Source organism: Mastomys coucha, unplaced genomic scaffold, assembly GCF_008632895.1.
Source record: "Mastomys coucha isolate ucsf_1 unplaced genomic scaffold, UCSF_Mcou_1 pScaffold21, whole genome shotgun sequence".
Lineage (NCBI taxonomy): Eukaryota > Metazoa > Chordata > Mammalia > Rodentia > Muridae > Mastomys > Mastomys coucha.
In genome coordinates, this window is record NW_022196904.1 from 26,681,927 (window position 1) to 26,700,681 (window position 18,755).

An 18,755-nucleotide genomic window follows, 5' to 3' on the forward strand; every position below is an offset into this window, starting at 1 on the left:
TTTCTTGCTCTTTTCAGCCTTGACCACCCCCTTTTTCGCTGCATCGGGTTTTCCTTTAGCTCTGTAGGTAGCAATATCCTTCTTGTACTTCTCCTTCAGCTTGGTAGCCTTCTCGTAGGGCTGCTTGTCATCAGCTGCAGTGTTGTTCCACATCTCTCCTAGTTTCTTTGCAACATCACCAATGGATAAGCCAGGATGCTCACCTTTGATTTTAGGGCGGTATTCAGAACAGAACAAGAAGGCCGAAGGAGGCCTCTTGGGTGCATTGGGGTCCTTGAACTTCTTTTTGGTGTCCCCTTTGGGGGGGGATGTAGGTTTTCATTTCTCTTTCATAATGAGCCTTGTCAGCCTTTGCCATATCTTCAAATTTCCCCTTTTCTTTAGAAGACATGGTCTTCCACCTCTCTGAGCACTTCTTGGAGAACTCTGAGAAGTTGACAGAAGCATCCGGGTGCTTCTTCTTGTGCTCCTCCCGGCAAGTTTGCACAAAGAATGCATATGAGGACATTTTGCCTCTAGGCTTCTTAGGATCTCCTTTGCCCATGTTTAGTTGATTTTCCTCCGTGAGGCACAGAGTCTCCCAGTGCCCGTCCGGCTCTCGCTTGCCCCGGTGCTGTCTCTATGGAGCTCAATTACTGCAATCAGCAAACATCAACTTAAAGGGAGAAAAACTCAAAGCAATTCTACTAAAATCAAGAAGAAGACAAAGTTGTCTACCATCACCCCATACCTATTTCAATATAGTACTTGCAGTCTTAGCTAGGATGGTAAAACAATTGAAAGAGATCAAGAGGATATAAACTGGAAAGTAAATCAATGTATGCTTACTTATAGGTGATATGATTATATATGACTCTAAAAATTCCACCAGCAACTCCTACAGCTGATAATCACTCTCAGCCAAGTAGCTGGATATAAAATTAACTCACAAAAATAAGTAACCCTTCTATATACAAATAACAAACAGACTGAGAAAAAAATTAGGGAAACATCACCCTTCACAATAGCATCAAATACTACAAAATATCTCAGGGTAACTCTAACCAAGTAAGTGAAACATTTATATGATAAAAAACATCAAGACAATGAAGAAGGAAATTGAAGACATCAGAAAATGAAATGATCTCTCATATTCATGAGATTAATGAGATAAAAATGGCTATTCTAGGGGGCTGGAGAGATGGCTCAGCGGTTAAGAGCACTGATTGCTCTTCCGAAGGTCCTGAGTTCAAATCCCAGCAACCACATGGTGGCTCACAACCATCCGTAATAAGATCTGACGCCCCCTCTGGTGCGTCTGAAGACACCTACAGTGTACTTATATATAATAAACAAATAAATCTTTTAAAAAAAATGGCTATTCTACCTGTGAATAGGAATGATTAAGACAGAAGTTGGTACCAAAAGTTGGGTAATGCTGTGGTAGACCTGACCATGCCTTTGTTTGTAGGAATACAGAAAACTTTTGAGACTTTGGATTAGAAAAGTGGTTTGGACATTTTAAGTGTTGCTTAATAGTCTATCCTAGTAGGAATATGGAAGACAGGGAGTAATTTGAACTGTGGGAACCCAACTCAAGATGTTCAGTAGGGATGACTATTAATATGTGGTCATTCTTGTGATAGTTTGATAAAGAATGTGGCTCCTTTTTGCCTTTGTCTGAAAAGTCTGCCTGAGGCTAAATTGAAGAATTTTGGATTAATGGTGTTGGCAGAGGAGATTTCAAACAGTTTAGTATTGACTGTATTATGTGGTTATTAGTACACCATTGCTGTCTTCAGATACACCATCAGGCAGCACAGGATCCCATTAGAGGTGGTTGTGAGCCACCATGTGGTTGAGGGGAATTGAACTCAGGATCTCTATAAGAGCAGCCAGTGCTCTTAACTGCTGAGCCATCTCTCCAGTATTAGTGGCCAATCTTATGCAGATCTATAATGAAAAGAGCAAGCTTAGCAAAGAAATAGACAAAATTTACAGTTTGAGGAGAAAGGGGGCATCAGGAAGTATAATGAAGCTTAGTCCTGTGCTCAATGGATAAAAAAAAAATGTTTAAAGCTTGATACTTTAGTAATAAAAATAGCATGGTAGTAGCACATAGACAGACATGCTGATCAATACAATCAAACTGAAGACCCAGACATAAATCCACATATCCATGGACACCTGATTATTTAAAATGAAGCCAGAAACACATTCTGGAAAAAAAAAAAAGCAGCATCTTCTTCTCCTCGCCCCCTTTTTATGAGACAGAGTTTCTTTGTATACCCCTGAATGTCCTAGAACTTTTATAAACCAAGCTGGCCTCAAACTCCGAGATCTGTCTGCCTCTGCTTCTGAAGTGCTGGGATTAAAGGCCTGTGCCACCACTGCCCAGCAAGGTCTTATTAATTAGCTGTTAATTCTTAGTGCCTGTCCCAATAGTGTTCTGTTCAGAAAGTCTTTTCCTGTGTCAATGAATTCAAGGCTATTCCCCATCTTCTCATCTATCAGGTTTAGTGTATATGGTCTTATGTTGAGGTTTTTGATCCATTTGGAGTTGAGTTTTGTGCAGAGTGTTAAGTATAGATCTATTTGGATTCTTCTACATGTAGTCATCTAGTTTGACCAGCATAATTTGTTGAAGATATTGTTCTAGCACTCAGGAGGCAGAGGCAGGTAGATCTCTGAGTTCAAGTCCAGCCTAGTCTACAAAATGAGTTCCAGGATAGCCAGAGCCATGCAGTAAAACCCTGTCTCTAAACAAAACAAAACAACACAACAAAAAGGAGGGACTTCGTGGAACTGAAAAGCTTCTGTAAGGCAAAGGACATCACCATTCAGACAAAGCACCAGCCTACTAAATGGGAAAAGATTTTCACTAACTCTATATCAGACAGTGGGATAATATCTAAAATATATAAAGAACTCAAGAGCCGGGCAGTGGTGGTACACGCCTTTAATCCCAGCACTTGGGAGGCAGAGGCAGGCAGATTTCTGAGTTCAAGGCCAGCCTGGTCTACAAAGTGAGTTACAAGACAGCAAGGGCTACACAGAAAAAACCTGTCACAAAAAAAAAAAAAAAAAAAAAAAAAAAAAAAAAAAAAAAAAAAAAAGAACTCAAGAAACCAGTTAGTGCTCTGCTACTGTGAAGAGACACCATGATCATGGTAACTCTTTTTTTTAAAAAGAAAGCATTTAACTGGGGCTGGCTTATAGTTCCAGAGGTTTAGTCCATTATCATGACAGGAAGCATGGTGGCACACAGGCAGACATAGTGCTGGAGTAGTAGCTGAGAGTTCTGCATCTTGATCCACAGGCATCAGGAACACAGAGCCCTCAAAGGCCACACTCAGTGATTCATTTCCTCCACAAGGGCCATACTTATTAAACACCATACTTATTAAACCTTTCATATAGTGCTACTCTCTGGTGACCAAGTATTCAAATCTATGAGCCTTTGAGAGCCACACTCATTCAAATCACCACAACTAGATAACAAAGAACAAGAAAACAAATAACTCAATTAAAACGTGGGATCTAGATCTAAACAGAAAATTCTCAAGAGAGGAAACTCAAAAACGGTTGAGAAGCACTTAAAGAAATGTCCAGTATCCTTAGCCATCAGGAAAATACAAATTAAAACTGCTTTGAGATTCTATCTTATACTCCTCAGAATGGGTAAGATTAATAAAACAAGTGACAGCTCATGCTGGTGAGGATGTGGAGCAAGGAAAACACTCATCCATTGCTGGTGGGAGTGCAACCTTGTACATCTACTATGGAAATCAGTGTGTTGGTTCCTCATGATCTACCTCAGAACTAATATATCCCAACATCCAGCTATACCACTGTTGGACATACATCCAAAAGATGTTTCACCTTACTACAGAGATACCTGCTCATCCATGTTCATAGCTTCTCTATGCATAATAACCAGAAACTGGAAATAATCTAGATGTCTCTCAATAGAGAATGGATTAAAAAAAAAAACAAAAACAAAAACTATGGTATACTAACACAATGGAGTTTTAGTCAATTATTTTATTTTATTTTATTTTATTTTATTTTGAGACAGGGTTTCTCTGTGTAGCCCTGGCTGTCCTGGAACTCACTCTGTAAACCAGGCTGGCCTTGAACTCAGAAATCTGCCTGCCTCTGCCTCCCAAGTGCTGGGATTAAGGCCTGCGCCACCACTGCCTGGCAAAGATTTATTTATTTATTATATGTAAATATATTGTAGATGTCTTCAGACACTCCAGAAGAGGGTGCCAAGTCTCCTTAAAAATGGTTGTGAACAACCATGTGGTTGCTGGGATTTGAACTCAGGACCTTTGGAAGAACAGTTGGTGCTCTTAACCACTGAGCCATCTCTCCAGCCTAGAGTCAATTATTTTAAAAAGACATGCAATTCTCACATAAATGGATGAAATTAGAAAAAAAATCATCCTTAGTGGGGTTGTCTCAGACTCAAAGACAAAAAATGGTACATATTTACATATATGCAAATATTAGCTGTTAAATCGGTGATAACCAAGCTACAGTCTGTAGAATCATAGAGGTTAGGTATGATTAGGGACAAGCAGATCTCATTAGAAAGGGGAAACAGGATAGATTTATGGATTGATGCAGGAGTTGAAATGGGAGGATCAAGTGGAGAAGGAGAGGGAACAACAGAGGGAATATTGGGGAGAAACAATTAAAATTAAGGGCCACTTGAGTAGTAGTATGGAAACATAGTACAGTTGAAGCTTTCCCAAATATATGAAGGTAATCTAAATGAAATCCTCAAGTAATGGGGGAGACAGAGTACCAACTGACTATCTCTTGTCATAAAATGAAGTTTTCTGTACCAGGATTGAGTTACATCAAATTAAGTTGTTGGCCAAATGGGGCTCATGAAAATCCCCAAACTCCTCAAGCTGTTGCCAAGACAACTGACAGAAGACTCCATTGCTGAAGACAACACCTATGCAACTCACTGAACATAAAGAAGTCAAGCTGGTGCCTAAATGGCACCTTCAACCCCTATGTTCTAGCATCTTTGGTGCAAGAAGGTACTCTACACTACCAAAAGAGAAATGTAAATACAAACCCAGTCTATAGTGGGAAAATTAGGAAAGCTGTTGTATCTGTCATGAACACTGGAGTGCTGGGATTGTTTTTATGTGGATCTAAGCCCTGAGGAAGTCTTTTGGATCTGATCAGTGATTGTTTTTTGAGATTTGTGGGGGCTGTATTTCTGAAGTAGCTTTATGGCCCTCACAGGACTTCAGTCACATGACATTCCTGGCAAGCCTGGAATTCCTGTATTACTGAGTACTGCAAACAGTGCATAATAGGGACTGACTCGTGTGTGGTTCATATGTTCCTTCAGGCAGCATATAGATCAGAACAGACGCTCTGGTATGAACAACTTGACTTCCTGTAAAATTAACTTTTGGGTAATAATCAACAAATACGCTTCTGCAAAGCTACTGCGGGTTCAGCCCACAGAGGCTCTTCTCTCCCTGTTGCTTGCAAAGACTTATTTCATTCTTGAGTGTCTTTCTTACATTATCTTGCCTAGCTAAGAATACTGACACCAGCCATAAATGCTTTAATCTACAATGGTGTTCTTCCTGCAAGATATGTTAGCGCAATAGTGGTACAAAGCTTGTGGGAGTAACCAACTAATATCTGATTTGACTTAAGCCTCACTCCATGACATGGATCCTATACCTAACACTGCTCGGGTTACCAAAAACCTAAGGCAAAATAGCTCAGGAACCCTAAGATAAAAGCAAATACTAGTGTTCTTTTCTAATCTTTTTTGGAGACAAAGTTCCAACTCTGGGTAACCCTGGCTGTCCTACAACTCAAGAGATCTACCTGGTTCTGACTCCCAAGTATCTTTTTTAAGGTAGTAATAAAATGACATTTGCTATACTCATAGATCAGTGCTTTGCTCAGCCATCATCAGAGACACTTCTTCCTATAGCTTATGGGAATAAATACAGAGACCTATAGCCAGATATATGGAAAGTGTGAGAGACCTTAGAACACTCAATTTTAAATGGAATGACTATCAAATCACTCCTTGAAAAATTAGAGAACCCCAAGGAAAAGGAGGCAGAAAGAGTTAAAGAGCCAGAGGGGATGGAGGACACCAAGACAACAGGCCCTTCAAATCAGCATGAGCAAAGGTCCTATGAACCCAGAGCCTAAAGCAGCATGCACAGGGCCTGCACAGGTCTGCACCAGGCCCTTTGTGCATTTGTAATGGCTTCCAGTTTAAGGTTTTTAATGGGATCCCTGAGTGGGAACAAGTGGGTCTCTGTTTCTTGTGCATTCTCTTGGGCTTTTTTTTTTTTTTTTTTTTGGTTTTTCGAGACAGGGTTTCTCTGTGTAGCCTTGGCTGTCCTGGAACTCACTTTGTAGACCAGGCTGGCCTCGAACTCAGAAATCCGCCTGCCTCTACCTCCCAAGTGCTGGGATAAAAGGCGTGCGCCACCACCGCCCCGCCGACAGATTTTGTTTTATCTATATTTTATTATTATCTCTTAGAAGCCTGCTTTCTAATGAGAGACAGAAAAGGAGTGGTTCTGGAGGGGAGGAACTGAGAAACTGTAATCAGAATATATATTATATAAGAAAAAAATCTATTTTTTAAAAGGGGGGAAATTTGAGGCTCAGTCAGTTTCAAAGCAATTTGGTTACGTTGCCCGAACACTTGGGAAAAGATTTGGTAACAAGATCTCATTATAAATTTCTCACAAGAAAAAAAATGACAAAAATAGAAAATATTTACTCATTTTTAGTATTACAGTTATCAAAACTTATAGTGAACTGTCTTATGTTCTATATTGTTTCTGCTTGCTTTTGAGACCAAATCTCAGTTATCACCAAGGCAACAAGCTGTTGTCTCGACTCAGGCTCTGCAGTATGTGGATTTCAGGAATACACCACCACATCAGGTTTTATTAGATTATCTTCTTTATCACACCCTGATTTTCCTGTTTTTAACTTTAGAAAAGTTCAGAAGTAAAGGAGCTTATCACAGCTCTCCTTGCTAGCAAATAAACCTAAAGGGTATCAAAATCACTCAAAATAAAAACAGAAGGAACTGGAGAGCCCCCACATACAAAATCTGTACTCATGAACAGCTATTTTATTGATTTCAGAAACAACCAAAGGGATACATTAAGATGCCTCATAAGATTAATGTCAATTTCTTTGAAGAAAAAAAAAAACAAGAAACAAAAAGAAATTCCTATTATTCTTATCTCAAAGGTCCTGACATCAACCAAGTTCTTTCATTTCAGCGCATTTCATTGCTTTCTCATCTCATGTTCCAAGCTGCTAACCAGGAAGGAGAATTTAAATACGGCAAGGATTCTGTGTCAACAGGTATTGTCTTTTATTTCTAAGATAACCAAGGCATCAAACCCTATCCCCCTTATTCAATGAGTTTGTTTTATGTCTTATCTGGAAGTGTACAGTTGTTGGGAGCACAACAGGAAGGTCCTTGTGCCCACAGATCTTTAGAGAAACCAGGAATGTTAAGCACACAGGATTGTCTTTCCAATGGTAAAGATAAAAAATCCTGTTCTTCCATCCAGAAAGCCAAGAATTGGAAGCAATTTGTAGCCTGGTGATCTTCGTTATCTGTTGGGCTAGGCCACATCAAGCTCCTACAACCAGGACTGGAGGTAGCTAACAGTACAAATGACCTCTATGCTATCTGCATGATCAAGACCTGCCCAGAGCCTTAGGCCCTTAAGTTAGTACTGATAGCCTATCTCTAGAACCTACCTTCTTGGGGGAAAATGATATGTAGCCTGAGTTGAGTTTCAATGTAATTATGCTTCTTTGTGCACCAGGGATTGTATTTTACCAAGGCCCTCTTTTTTTTCTCTTCAAATTACACTGGGCTTAAATACATTAGGAATAAACCACCTGTTATTAGACTCCATGAAGTTCATCTAGGTTGATAAATTCTATCTACACTGGATGTCTTCACAATCCATTTCCTTGTATGACATCTACAGGGACCCCCCTAAAACAGTGACCTCATGATGCCACACCACGGTATTACAGGGCTACTAGATCAAACTTGCATGAGAGTGGAATCAATTATTAATTAACTAGATTTTGCTTGTTCTCTGACTGTGATCTTTATAACAAATTAAAATGGAAACACATATAGAAATAAAAAGGGTGGCAGTATTTTAAGCTTCAAAAAAAAAAGATATACTTACACAATCTCAGCATTGTCTTCACAGAAGTCAATGTGCAATGTCACAGGTTTTGTACAGTAAAGTCTGAACTTTTTTGCTCTGTAAGGAAGCTGCATAAAAGACTCTACTGCAACTCGAATGCTTAAAGGTAAAAAACAAATAATTTTATTGTAAGTAAAAGATATATATATAACAAATTCTCTTAAAGCAAACATATAATTAACATATTGTTCACTAAGGAGCAAAAGAAAACTTAAGTTTTATGTATAAAGGTCTATACACTGACTGGGCGGTGGTGGCACATGTCTCTAATGCCAGCACTTGGGAAGCAGAGACAGGCAGATTTCTGAGTTTGAGGCAGTTCCAGGACAGCCAGGGCTACACAGAGAAACCCTGTCTCGAAAAAAAAAAACAAAACCAAAACGTCTATACACTGCACATAATCTATGGTATTAATATTCTGTGGCATAGGAGTTTAGGCAAAAATATATCTATCTAGTGAGGCTACAAATGGTGAAAAATACTGCATAACAACTGAACTTGTGAAGGGGTCTAATTTTTATTTTTATTCTTTTAGATAAGGTCTCAATATGGTTCAGACTGGCCTGCTTCCATGTCCCAAGTCCTAGGATTTCTGGCATGTGTCACCATCACCATGCCTGGCTACTTACTACTTTTAAATATCAAATCCAGGCAGGAGAGGTGCCTAGAGGATTAAAGCACCAGCCACCAAGCCTGATGACCTGGACTTGATCTCTGAGACCTACATGGTGGAAGGAAAGAACTGACTCCTGCAAGTTGTCCTCTGACCTTCACACATGTACTGTGGCTTGAGTATCAGTCTCAGCACGCAACAAATAAATTCATGAAATGCCAACTTTATCATATGATCAGAATCACACAAAAGTTTCTTTAAGGGCTGGCGAGATGGCTCAGCAGGTAAGAGCACTGACTGTTCTTCCGAAGGTCCTGAGTTCAAATCCCAGCAACCACATGGTGGTTCACAACCACCTATAATGAGATCTGATGCCCTCTTCTGGTGTGTCTGAAGACAGCTACAGTGTATGTATGTATACTAATAAATAAATCTTAAAAAAATTAACACATTTCAAATGTCAACTGGTTCTCTTCCTAGGACCCCACTCTCCACAGGCAACCATACAAGCTGGTTATCCGAGACAGGTTAGACAGTACAGGTGGCTGTACTGAACTTATTACACTCATGTATCATGCAGTTCTCTTGCCCTAAATAAACTAACCAAGGAGAAAAATAAATAAACAAAGAGAAAAGTTCCCAACAGGTAAGTTCAATAGTTCTTTTGAAACAAACAAAATATAAATTAAAAGCTGCAAAGCTCTGAACACAAACTACTACTTCCTATACTCTCTGTAAACCCTAATGTCCCATTTGCCACATGCCTCTAATAGCTACTATAGCTTGTCTGTTATAGTGCCTTATTCTGTGGGAACAAGGGTCCTCATGTTTAACTGAATACCTTTTACTCCAGGAAGAAAACTTGACAGGTTGCCACAAAATGCAAAGACTTATTAGTTCCAGTAAACTGTAACATGTGGTCCCAAAATCAGAGCAGCCTGCCCGATGGACATTTGGCTCCTGTGTCCTACGTTAAGAGACAGCTAAACTCTCTCCTTGTTATGCAAGAGAATCAAGAATGTATGGTTGCATAGTTTGCCCTGTATACCCTAACAGTGGTCTGCATTCTCCTTTTCTATGAGACAAGAAAAAAAAATTCTACTTCTTGGCAGCATCTTTCCTGAGTCATATCTCCCTCTAAGACCTACTCTGTCCATGAGCAAGCTAAGGGGACAGACCAGATGGCAGCAGTACAAGAGATGCAAACAGAACAGCTTGCCCTGCCCTTTCAGGAAAGAAGACACGTGTGAGCTCATTCTGACTCTCTGTGCTTCCAAAGTCTCTCCTTACTTTAAAAATCGACATTGATTTGGCTGGAGAGATAGCTTAGCAGTTAGGAACACATGCTGCTATAGCAGAGGTCCTGTATTTGGTTCTCAGTACCCACATTGGGTGGCTCACACTGCCTATAAGGATCTAATGGTCTTCTAGTGTAAGCACACATGCATGCACATACCAACACACAAAACACATGTACACATAATTCAAAATATATCTTTAAAAATGTTTAAAACAAGAATGTATTTACTTTATTGACATTTTACTTTAAAACTGCCATCTGTCTCTTTAAGGCATATAAGACAAAATTAACACATATGTACTTTTTAGATTTTACTGGAATATACTTGGCAAAATCCACAAGAAAACACTCTGCCAGGTAATGATCTGCAGAAGAGATGATCGACTTAATCACAGCCCTGCACCAACACTTCAGCTCCTGACAGTATACCACACACACCTGCAAAATGAAAACAAGCTCAGGGTTAACTCACACGTGAGAAACGTAAGGTCCCTCAGCGACCACAGGGCAGTGGCGGGGAGCTGGGCACACCCTCAGGAAGCAGTGTCCTCAGGCAAGAGGGTTGGGATGAGTTTTCTTACTACAGTAGTTCCCATTAGCAACAGTTTCTGTTGCTCACAGTTAAAGATAGTCTGAAAAGATTAATGAAAGTCCCAGAAGTCAACAATTTCTAATTTTAAGTATCCTCTGCTCCAGGCAGCATAAGGAATTCTTATACCACCTTGCTCCACTGAGCCCGGAACATGAGCTGCTCACTTGTGCAGCACATACTAAACGAACAGTACTGGCCTCTTAATCGCCATCCTGTCTTGGATATCAGGCCAGCTGTCATAGGACTGACATGATATGCTTGGTTCAAATAACCTTTATTTCCCCTAAAAATGGCCTTACAGATGATTTTTATTATAGTACATTGTCATAATTATGCTAATTTATTATTGTTGCCAGTGTCTTCTATGCTTAATTTGTAAATTAAGCTCTGCAGTAACTCATATCTCCACCTAGACCCAGAAAGACAAATATGGTATGTACTCACTTAAGTGGATGTTAGCCATAAAGTAAAGGATAATCATGCTGCAATCCACAGACCCAAAGAAGCAAAGTAACAACGAGGGCTAGAGGGGGCTGGTAACACATGAATCTCACTGAGAAGGGGAAACAGAATTGACATCAAGGGTGTGTGGGGAGAGGGGCCTGGACAGAGGTGGGAATGGAAATGGAAACAGGAGGTATCTCTGGGACAAGCTAGAAACCTAGAGCAATGGAAACACCCCAGAATCAATGAGGGCAACCCTAGCTAAAACTCTTAGCAATGGAGGATATGGAGCTTGAACTGACCATCTCCTATAACCAGGAAGAGTTCCAGTGGAAGGATTGAGACACCAACCGAGCCATAAAACCTTCTACCTACAATTTGTCCTGCCTACAAGATGTGCTGGGGTAAAGGTAGTGAAGAAATTTTGGGAGTGGCCAACCAAGGAGTGGTCTAGCTTAAAACCCATGCTACAAATAGAAACTCATCCCTGACACTGCCTGGAAGGCCAGGAGCCAGAGGCTGGATAGGATAGCCCAGAGACCCACAATAGAACCAAACACAAATGAAAAAACAAAACAAAACAAAACAAAAAACAACAACAATGAAATGGTTAACTAATGCTATTCTGCTATACTCATAGATGGGCATCTAGCTTAATTGTAATCAAAGAGGCTTCACCCACCAACAGATGGAAACAGATGCAGAGATCCACAGCCAAATATTAGGCAGAGCTTGGGGAACACCTCTGAAGACAGGAGGAAGGATTATAGGAGCCAGAGCGGGTCAAGGACACCACAAGAAAATCCACAGAATCAACCAACCTGGGCCCATAAGGGTCCACAGAGACTGAACTGCCAACCAGGAAATCTGCATGGGACTGACCTAGGCCCTCTGCATACGGACTGCAGTTGTGTAGCTTGGTCTTCTGGTGATACTAATATCTCTGACTCTGGTGCCTGCCTTTGGGCACCTTTCTCCCTACTAGGTGGCCTAAATAGGAGATGCCTAGTCTTACTGCAACTTCATATGCCATGGCTGGTTGCTATCCATCAAGGCCAGCCCTTTTCTGAAGAGAAATGAGGAGGGGCAGATAGGATTTGGGGGTGGGTTGGGGAGGAGGGCTGCAAGGAGAGGGGGGAGGGAAAACTGTGGTCAGGATGTAATTTAAATAAATTTCTTTTTAAAAAGAGAACCATTTTGTTTACACTACAAAATCTTTTCCTTTTGTTTTTGAGATAGGGTTTCTCTACATAGCCCTAGCTGTCCTGGAACTCACTATGCACCAGGCTGGCCTACCTGCCTCTGCCTCCTCCTAAATGCTGGGATTAAAGTCATGAGCAGCTAACTATTTCATATTTTATTAGTTAATAAATGAGGAAAAGTTCTACATAGATGAATCTTAACTCAGAATGCAAAGGTGTGGGGAAAAAAATCTCATGTCAAAACCACAAAGGAAAGACCTGATGGTCACTACTGAACGGAGAGACCACTTAGTGAAACACTGTTGGCGATATGCAGGAGACCAGGCTGTTGCAACCTCAATCCACGGCATCTTAGCACCTCTCAGAGTCTTGCCTTCCAAGTTAATATAACAGGAAGTTCACAGAAAACATATTGAGGGATAGACCTCAAATCCATCCAAAACATTTAGCTGTGCTTATTAGTCTATACAAAATATAGAGGACAAATGGAAAAGTTTAAGCAGACAGACTATCTGAAATATACAGACACAAGTGCACACACATTTTCAAGGACAAACTGACCTAACTTCACTTTAGAAGCTAACATTTAGCTAACATGAAAAACAATACATCATGCTACTAATGATGATGGGGGTAGGGGAACTCAAGTGTTTCCTGTTTTTTTTCCTTAAAACACTCTTATAAAAATCTTTCCTACCATGCTATTATAAAAAATCCACTCTCCTGGAAAAGGCCTGACAAGAGGGCCAGATTGTGGACAGTGGTAGTTTATGTTGTGTTGGGGTCCCTCAGATGCAAGACGTCGGAGTTAGCCACTGCAGACTCAACTCATGCCTGCTGTGCGCCTGCTGGCTGGCACGTATACAACCTGAGGACATCTGTTGTTGACCTCCTCCCCCACTGTGGACTGCGCCTCCAGCCACTCCCCTGAGCTGAGACCTGCGGGATGTCCTGAGTCTCCACCTTCAGCCCAGCAGCCAGCTTCCCTTGGACTTCCCCCTTGACTTTGCTCGGACTCTTCCTGACTCCTCCCTAATTCCTTATGTTATTCAAATGTCGTTGTAACCAGAGATTCAGTATGTTCTCTTTTATATAACTGCTGAACCCCCCAAGTAAAGGAGAGCCTTGATTGGAAACCCTCAACTTGGCTCCGGTGTCCTTTTGTTCTCAAACTCTGTGTTTCAGGTCGCCTTTCTCCCTTCGGTCTAGGCAGAACCCAGTTCATGAAACTGCGGGACAGTTTCAATGTTGCAAGAATACAGAGGGGCCAAGATATGGAACAAGTAGAAGAAAGAAATATAAGTTTCCCAAAGCCTAAGTAATTAAAAAACACAAACACAAACAAACAAACAAACCAGGCAGCCCAAGCCCCATGTCTTGCTTGCTAAAGGCCTGCATATACATTTTGGGCCCTGAAGACCATGTGCTGTCTCCTATGCCCATGCTATAAAAAGTCAGTTGACTGAGCTATCTCTGCCTGTAAAAGTCCCTGCTGCCAAGACCCAAGTTTGATCCCTGGGGTGAGAGGACCTTGCCTAACCATCCTCTTCCAAGATGGGGTTCTAGCATGTGCAAAATAAACCAATACCAGGTAATGATAGAAAGAGCTAAAATATTCTAAAACTTTTACTATTTAGGTATAGAATATTTTGCATTTTAAGCTCTGTTTTAAGACCCTGAGATCAAAGCATATTTAGGTACATACCTGCCCTTCTTCCAGCATTAATGGTTTTATTTCTATATCTTGACACATGCTGTTATAGAAGTCATTCATGGCACTGTTTAGTTTTTGGTAGTCAACTTCTTGTTCTAAAAAATGACTACATCCTTTTATAATTACCCAGAAGCAACCTGGATCTTCAATCTGTAATATTAAGAAGACAAAACAATGCATGACTTAAAAGTAGAGTCATATGACATAAAGCCTGTTTGTAATGTCAGTGATCTAACAAATCCTTGACAAGCACCTTTGTCTTAAATGGTCAGATTGAAGCAGCCAGATGGCACATTTATGTGAGTTTGATGACAGCCTGGTCTACATAGTGAGTTCCAGAATAGCCAGAGCAACAGAAGTAAGACCCTGCAACATAAACTGCCACTGTCCACAGTCTGGCCCTCTTGTCAGGCCTTTTCCAGGAGAGTAATTTCCAGGAGTATGAGATCTGATACAAGATAAAAATCCCAAAACACATAAATAAGAATACGCAAACAATTCTCAATTATGTGTGCAAATCAAAAACAAACAGGATAGTGGGCATGGTGGAACACATGTATAATGGTAATACTCAGGAGGCTGAGGCAAGGTGATCACATGTTCAAAACCAGCTTAGACTATGAATCTAAAACCTGTTTCAAACTCTGGCACCCCAAAGGCAAAGAGATGCCCTTGATCTCCAATATTTAAAAAGTATACATGATATATATAAGCAAATTACAGACAGTATTTATAACCTGTTAAGAAAGAAACAACAACAAAAACACAAAACAAGAACATAAGTGTGGGGAACCAAGTAAGGCCTGATTGAGTCTGTAAGGAAAAGATAAAATCCTATGTGAATGTCTTGACATGGGTACAGGCATGTCAAGGATACCAATGTCTCAGACCCATGGGAATTAGCAGAGCCTTCCTCTGGTCAGAGTGTGGATGTGGACAGTGTGTAAAGAATGAGCAACTACAGCTTCCTCCTCCTGGGTGACTGCAACCCTTGATGGTTCCCCTGCAAAGACTCCCATTGAGACTAGCTAACCCCTCATTCTCCTGCTGTACATAATGAACTCACTGAGGTTCTGCTGCATAGTTGGTACCATTCCATCAGAGTGCACACAACCCACCATCTCCCAGCCTTTCAGTTTCCGTGTCTGTGTATCTAGCTATCCTTTCTTCATTCTCTATCAGGTTAGGTCCAAAGTCATGCAGGATGTAGTGCATATGAAAATTCTATTATTTAATCAAAGAGGAGATGGGGGAAGGAGATGTAGCTCAATTGGTGACACACTTGCCCAACATATATGACACTTTAGTTTAACCTGCAGTATGTCATGAAATAAAACATTTTGACACATATCTGTAATCCTAGCATTTGGAGGTACAGGGAGAAGGATCAGGGTTCAACATCAACCATAGCTACACAGTGAGTTAAAGGGTCAGTGCAAGGTACAATTCAACATCTCAAACATGGGCTGGAGGGAGAAGGAAAGAAGAGGAATGAAAAACAGCGATGAGGGGCTGGGGTCCAGCTCTAAGGCAGAGCACTTAACTAGCAAGTTACAAGGCCCTGGATTCCAATCTCAGAATGATCCGCTCTCCAAAATAGCTGGGGGAAGATAAATGATAAATCAAACAAACATAAATTATTACATAGGGAAAGGGAAGAGTGGAATAGAAGATCAAAGTCAGAGTTATCTGAATTTATCTTGGAATATATTATTTTTAAAATTATAAAAAAATTATAGCTCAGCTATAAAGGTGCTGCAGCTACGGCTGACTATCTGAGTTGTTTGTGCCCTGGAACCCATAAAGTCAGAGAAAAGTTCCACAAGTTAAGCTGTCCTCTGACCTTCACATGCCCACTACCATAAACACATGTACAAAATAAATAAAATGGAATTAAAAGACCCACAAAGGGTTGGAGAAAGATCAGAAGCTAAGACCACTTGCTCCTCTTCCAGAAGACCTGAGTTCATTCCCAGAAATCAGGCCAGGTAGCTCAAAATGCTCTGTAAGGCCAGTTCCAGGTGATCTGATGCTCTCCTCTAGCCTCCAAGGGTAGCAGAGCAGCAAACACATGGTGCACGCCCACATGCATACTGTCTTAGCGCTCTAGTGCCACGAAGAAGATACCATGACCACAGCAACTCTTATAATGGAAAGCATTTACTTGGGACTGGCTTACAGTTTCATTAGTCCATTGTCATCATGGCAGAAAGCATGATGGCATGCATACATGCAGACACAGTGCTGGAGAAGTAGCTCAGTTCTACATCCAGATCTGCAGGTAGCAGTACTTCAGGAGCTTCTCTTCTTGGGGCTTTGAAAACCTCAAAGCCCACTTCCAGTGACACATTTCCTCTAACAAAGCCATGCCTCCCTATCTTTTCAAATAGTGCCACTCTCTGGTGACCAAGCATTCAAATCTATGAGCCTATGGAAGCCATCCTTACTCAAGCCATCACACATATAAAAAAAATTTTAAAACTCCACAAAAGGACCATTTTTAGAAATAAGCTAAAAAAAAAAAATAGAAAAAAAAACAGTTAAATTTGAATTAAAAACATCAGTTAAAACTACCATTGATTTTTCAAATGCATACCCTACCTCTGCCTACTGAGAGGGTCAAGAAGCAGTAAGACACAACTTTGTATCCTACACACCAGAAGGCAGGAATACAAGTGTTTGCTTTAGTATTTTTCTACTCTTACAAATTCTTGATTTTTTTTTTCTTTTTAAAGACCAGATTTCACTATGTATCTTGGCTGGCCTGGAACTGGCCATGTAGACCAGGCTGGTCTCAAACTCACAAAGATTTACCTGCCTCTAGCTCCTAATTACTGGGATTAAAGGGGTGCACCATCATGCTTGGCTACTTGGAGGTTTTTATAATAACTGGGGAAAAGACAGCAGTTATCCAGGTTTTGTTACTGCAGAGTAACATATACTTAATTAAACTTATACATAATTAAAAGTAGTCATATACTTAATAACATAGATATCTCCATGTTGGTTGCAATAAGGAAGGGATAAAGCAAAGCCCAGTAAAGCCAGTTACTAGACATATGAAGGAATGAAACCATGACAGACGGCCAAGAAGGAAATCACTAGACAGTGACCCCAGGACTGGGGATGTAGCTCAGTGGCACACACTTGCCTAACATCTCAAGGTCCAGAGCTCTGACCTAGAAAGGGAGGGAGACCAAGCTGCTTAGTTGGCAAGGACTTGAAAGTAGCTATTACAAGAATGCTCAAGAACTTAAGGACAAGATGGTTATAATAAGCATCTAAATAATGTTAGGAAATGGGACTTTGTTGTCGTTTTGGTTTTTTCAGCAGGATCTCCCATAGCTCAAGCTAGTCTCACACTTGCTATGGCAGAGTTTTAATCTCCTGCTTCCATCTCCTGAGTGCTAGACTTACAAGAGTGTGCTAGACCCCCTGTATTAACAAATGAGATCTATTATTAAAGGACGGGAAGTAGGACTGGAGAGATGGCTGAAATAGCTAAGTGGTTAAGATCACTATTCTTCCAGAGGTTCTGAGTTCAATTCCCAGCACCCACATGGTAGCTCACAACCATCTGTAATGGGATCCGATACTTTCTTCTGTCTGGTATATCTGAAGATAGCTACAGTACACTCATATACATAAGATAAAGAACTCTTTTAAAAATACACATATACACACACACTTTTTTTAAAGGGCAGGAAGTAAAACACAGGAAATAAAAATCCAATAGTGGTGTACATATCACTTTCTTCAATATTGGCTGGAGTGTGCTAGATCCTACTGTAAGAGAAGACTATCAGGAAAACTGACAAGAAATAAACACTTTTTTATTTTGTTTATTTTTCAAGCTAGGGTTTTTCTGTGTTGTGCTGGCTGTCCTGGAATTTTCTCTGTAGATCAGGATGGCCTTAAACTCAGAGACCCACCTGCCTCTGCCTCCTAAATGCTGGAATTAAAGTCATGCAGTACCACTGCATAGCAACTTGCCAGCTTTTATAAGCATGACTGTCTACATAGAAAATCCTAAAGAGTCTATAAAAATATACTACAATGAAAAAATATAAAATTACAATAAAAGAAACAGAGTCAAAAATACATGGAGAGACAGAGCACATGTCTTTAATCCCAGCACTCTCAGGAGGGAGACAGATTTAACATTCAAGGCAAGCTTGGTCTTCATAGTGAGTTCCTGGCAAGCCAGAGCTACAGTCAGATTCTATTTAAAAAAAAAAAAAAATCATACAATTGGAAGATTTAATATTGACAAAAATTATTAATATTGATTTACAGATTCAATATTTATCACTAATCAGATCCTAATGGCTTTTGTAAACAAAATTTTAAGGGACCCTAAGTAGCCAATAAACCTCTAAAAAGAATGAAGCTAGAGCTGGGCGGTGGTGGCGCATGCCTAATTTAATTCCAGCACTCAGGAGGCAGAGGCAGGCAGATTTCTGAGTTCAAGGCCAGCCTGGTCTACAGAGTGAGTTCCAGGACAGCCAGAGCTACACAGAGAAACCCTGACTCGAAAAATAAAATAAAATAACGAAGCTAAAGTACTGGGTATGTAGTTTAATTAGTAGAATAATTGCTGCTTAGGGTCGTGCAGGAGGAATGATAAATGGCTTTTTTTTTTTTTTTTAA

General features: G+C 40.4%; 1 protein-coding gene and 1 pseudogene across 8 annotated transcripts in view; both read right to left on the reverse strand.

Moving 5' to 3' along the window:
- On the reverse strand, positions 1-606 carry LOC116104081 (annotated as a pseudogene).
- Tdrd12 (tudor domain containing 12) overlaps positions 1-18,755 on the reverse strand; it is an 81,793-nt gene that overhangs the window by 57,123 nt on the left and 5,915 nt on the right. For 7 of the 8 annotated variants that reach the window (XM_031386205.1, XM_031386207.1, XM_031386208.1 and 4 more), the window contains exons 2-4: positions 14,097-14,255; positions 10,455-10,591; positions 8,220-8,339 (exon numbers count right to left, since the gene is read on the reverse strand). In XM_031386205.1, the coding sequence (XP_031242065.1) occupies positions 8,220-8,339; positions 10,455-10,591; positions 14,097-14,165 (326 nt within the window). In that variant the 5' untranslated portion in view covers positions 14,166-14,255. Of the gene's footprint in view, positions 1-8,219; positions 8,340-10,454; positions 10,592-14,096; positions 14,256-14,358; positions 14,551-18,755 lie in introns of those variants that run through there. The other variant, XM_031386206.1, reaches the window with a different exon arrangement.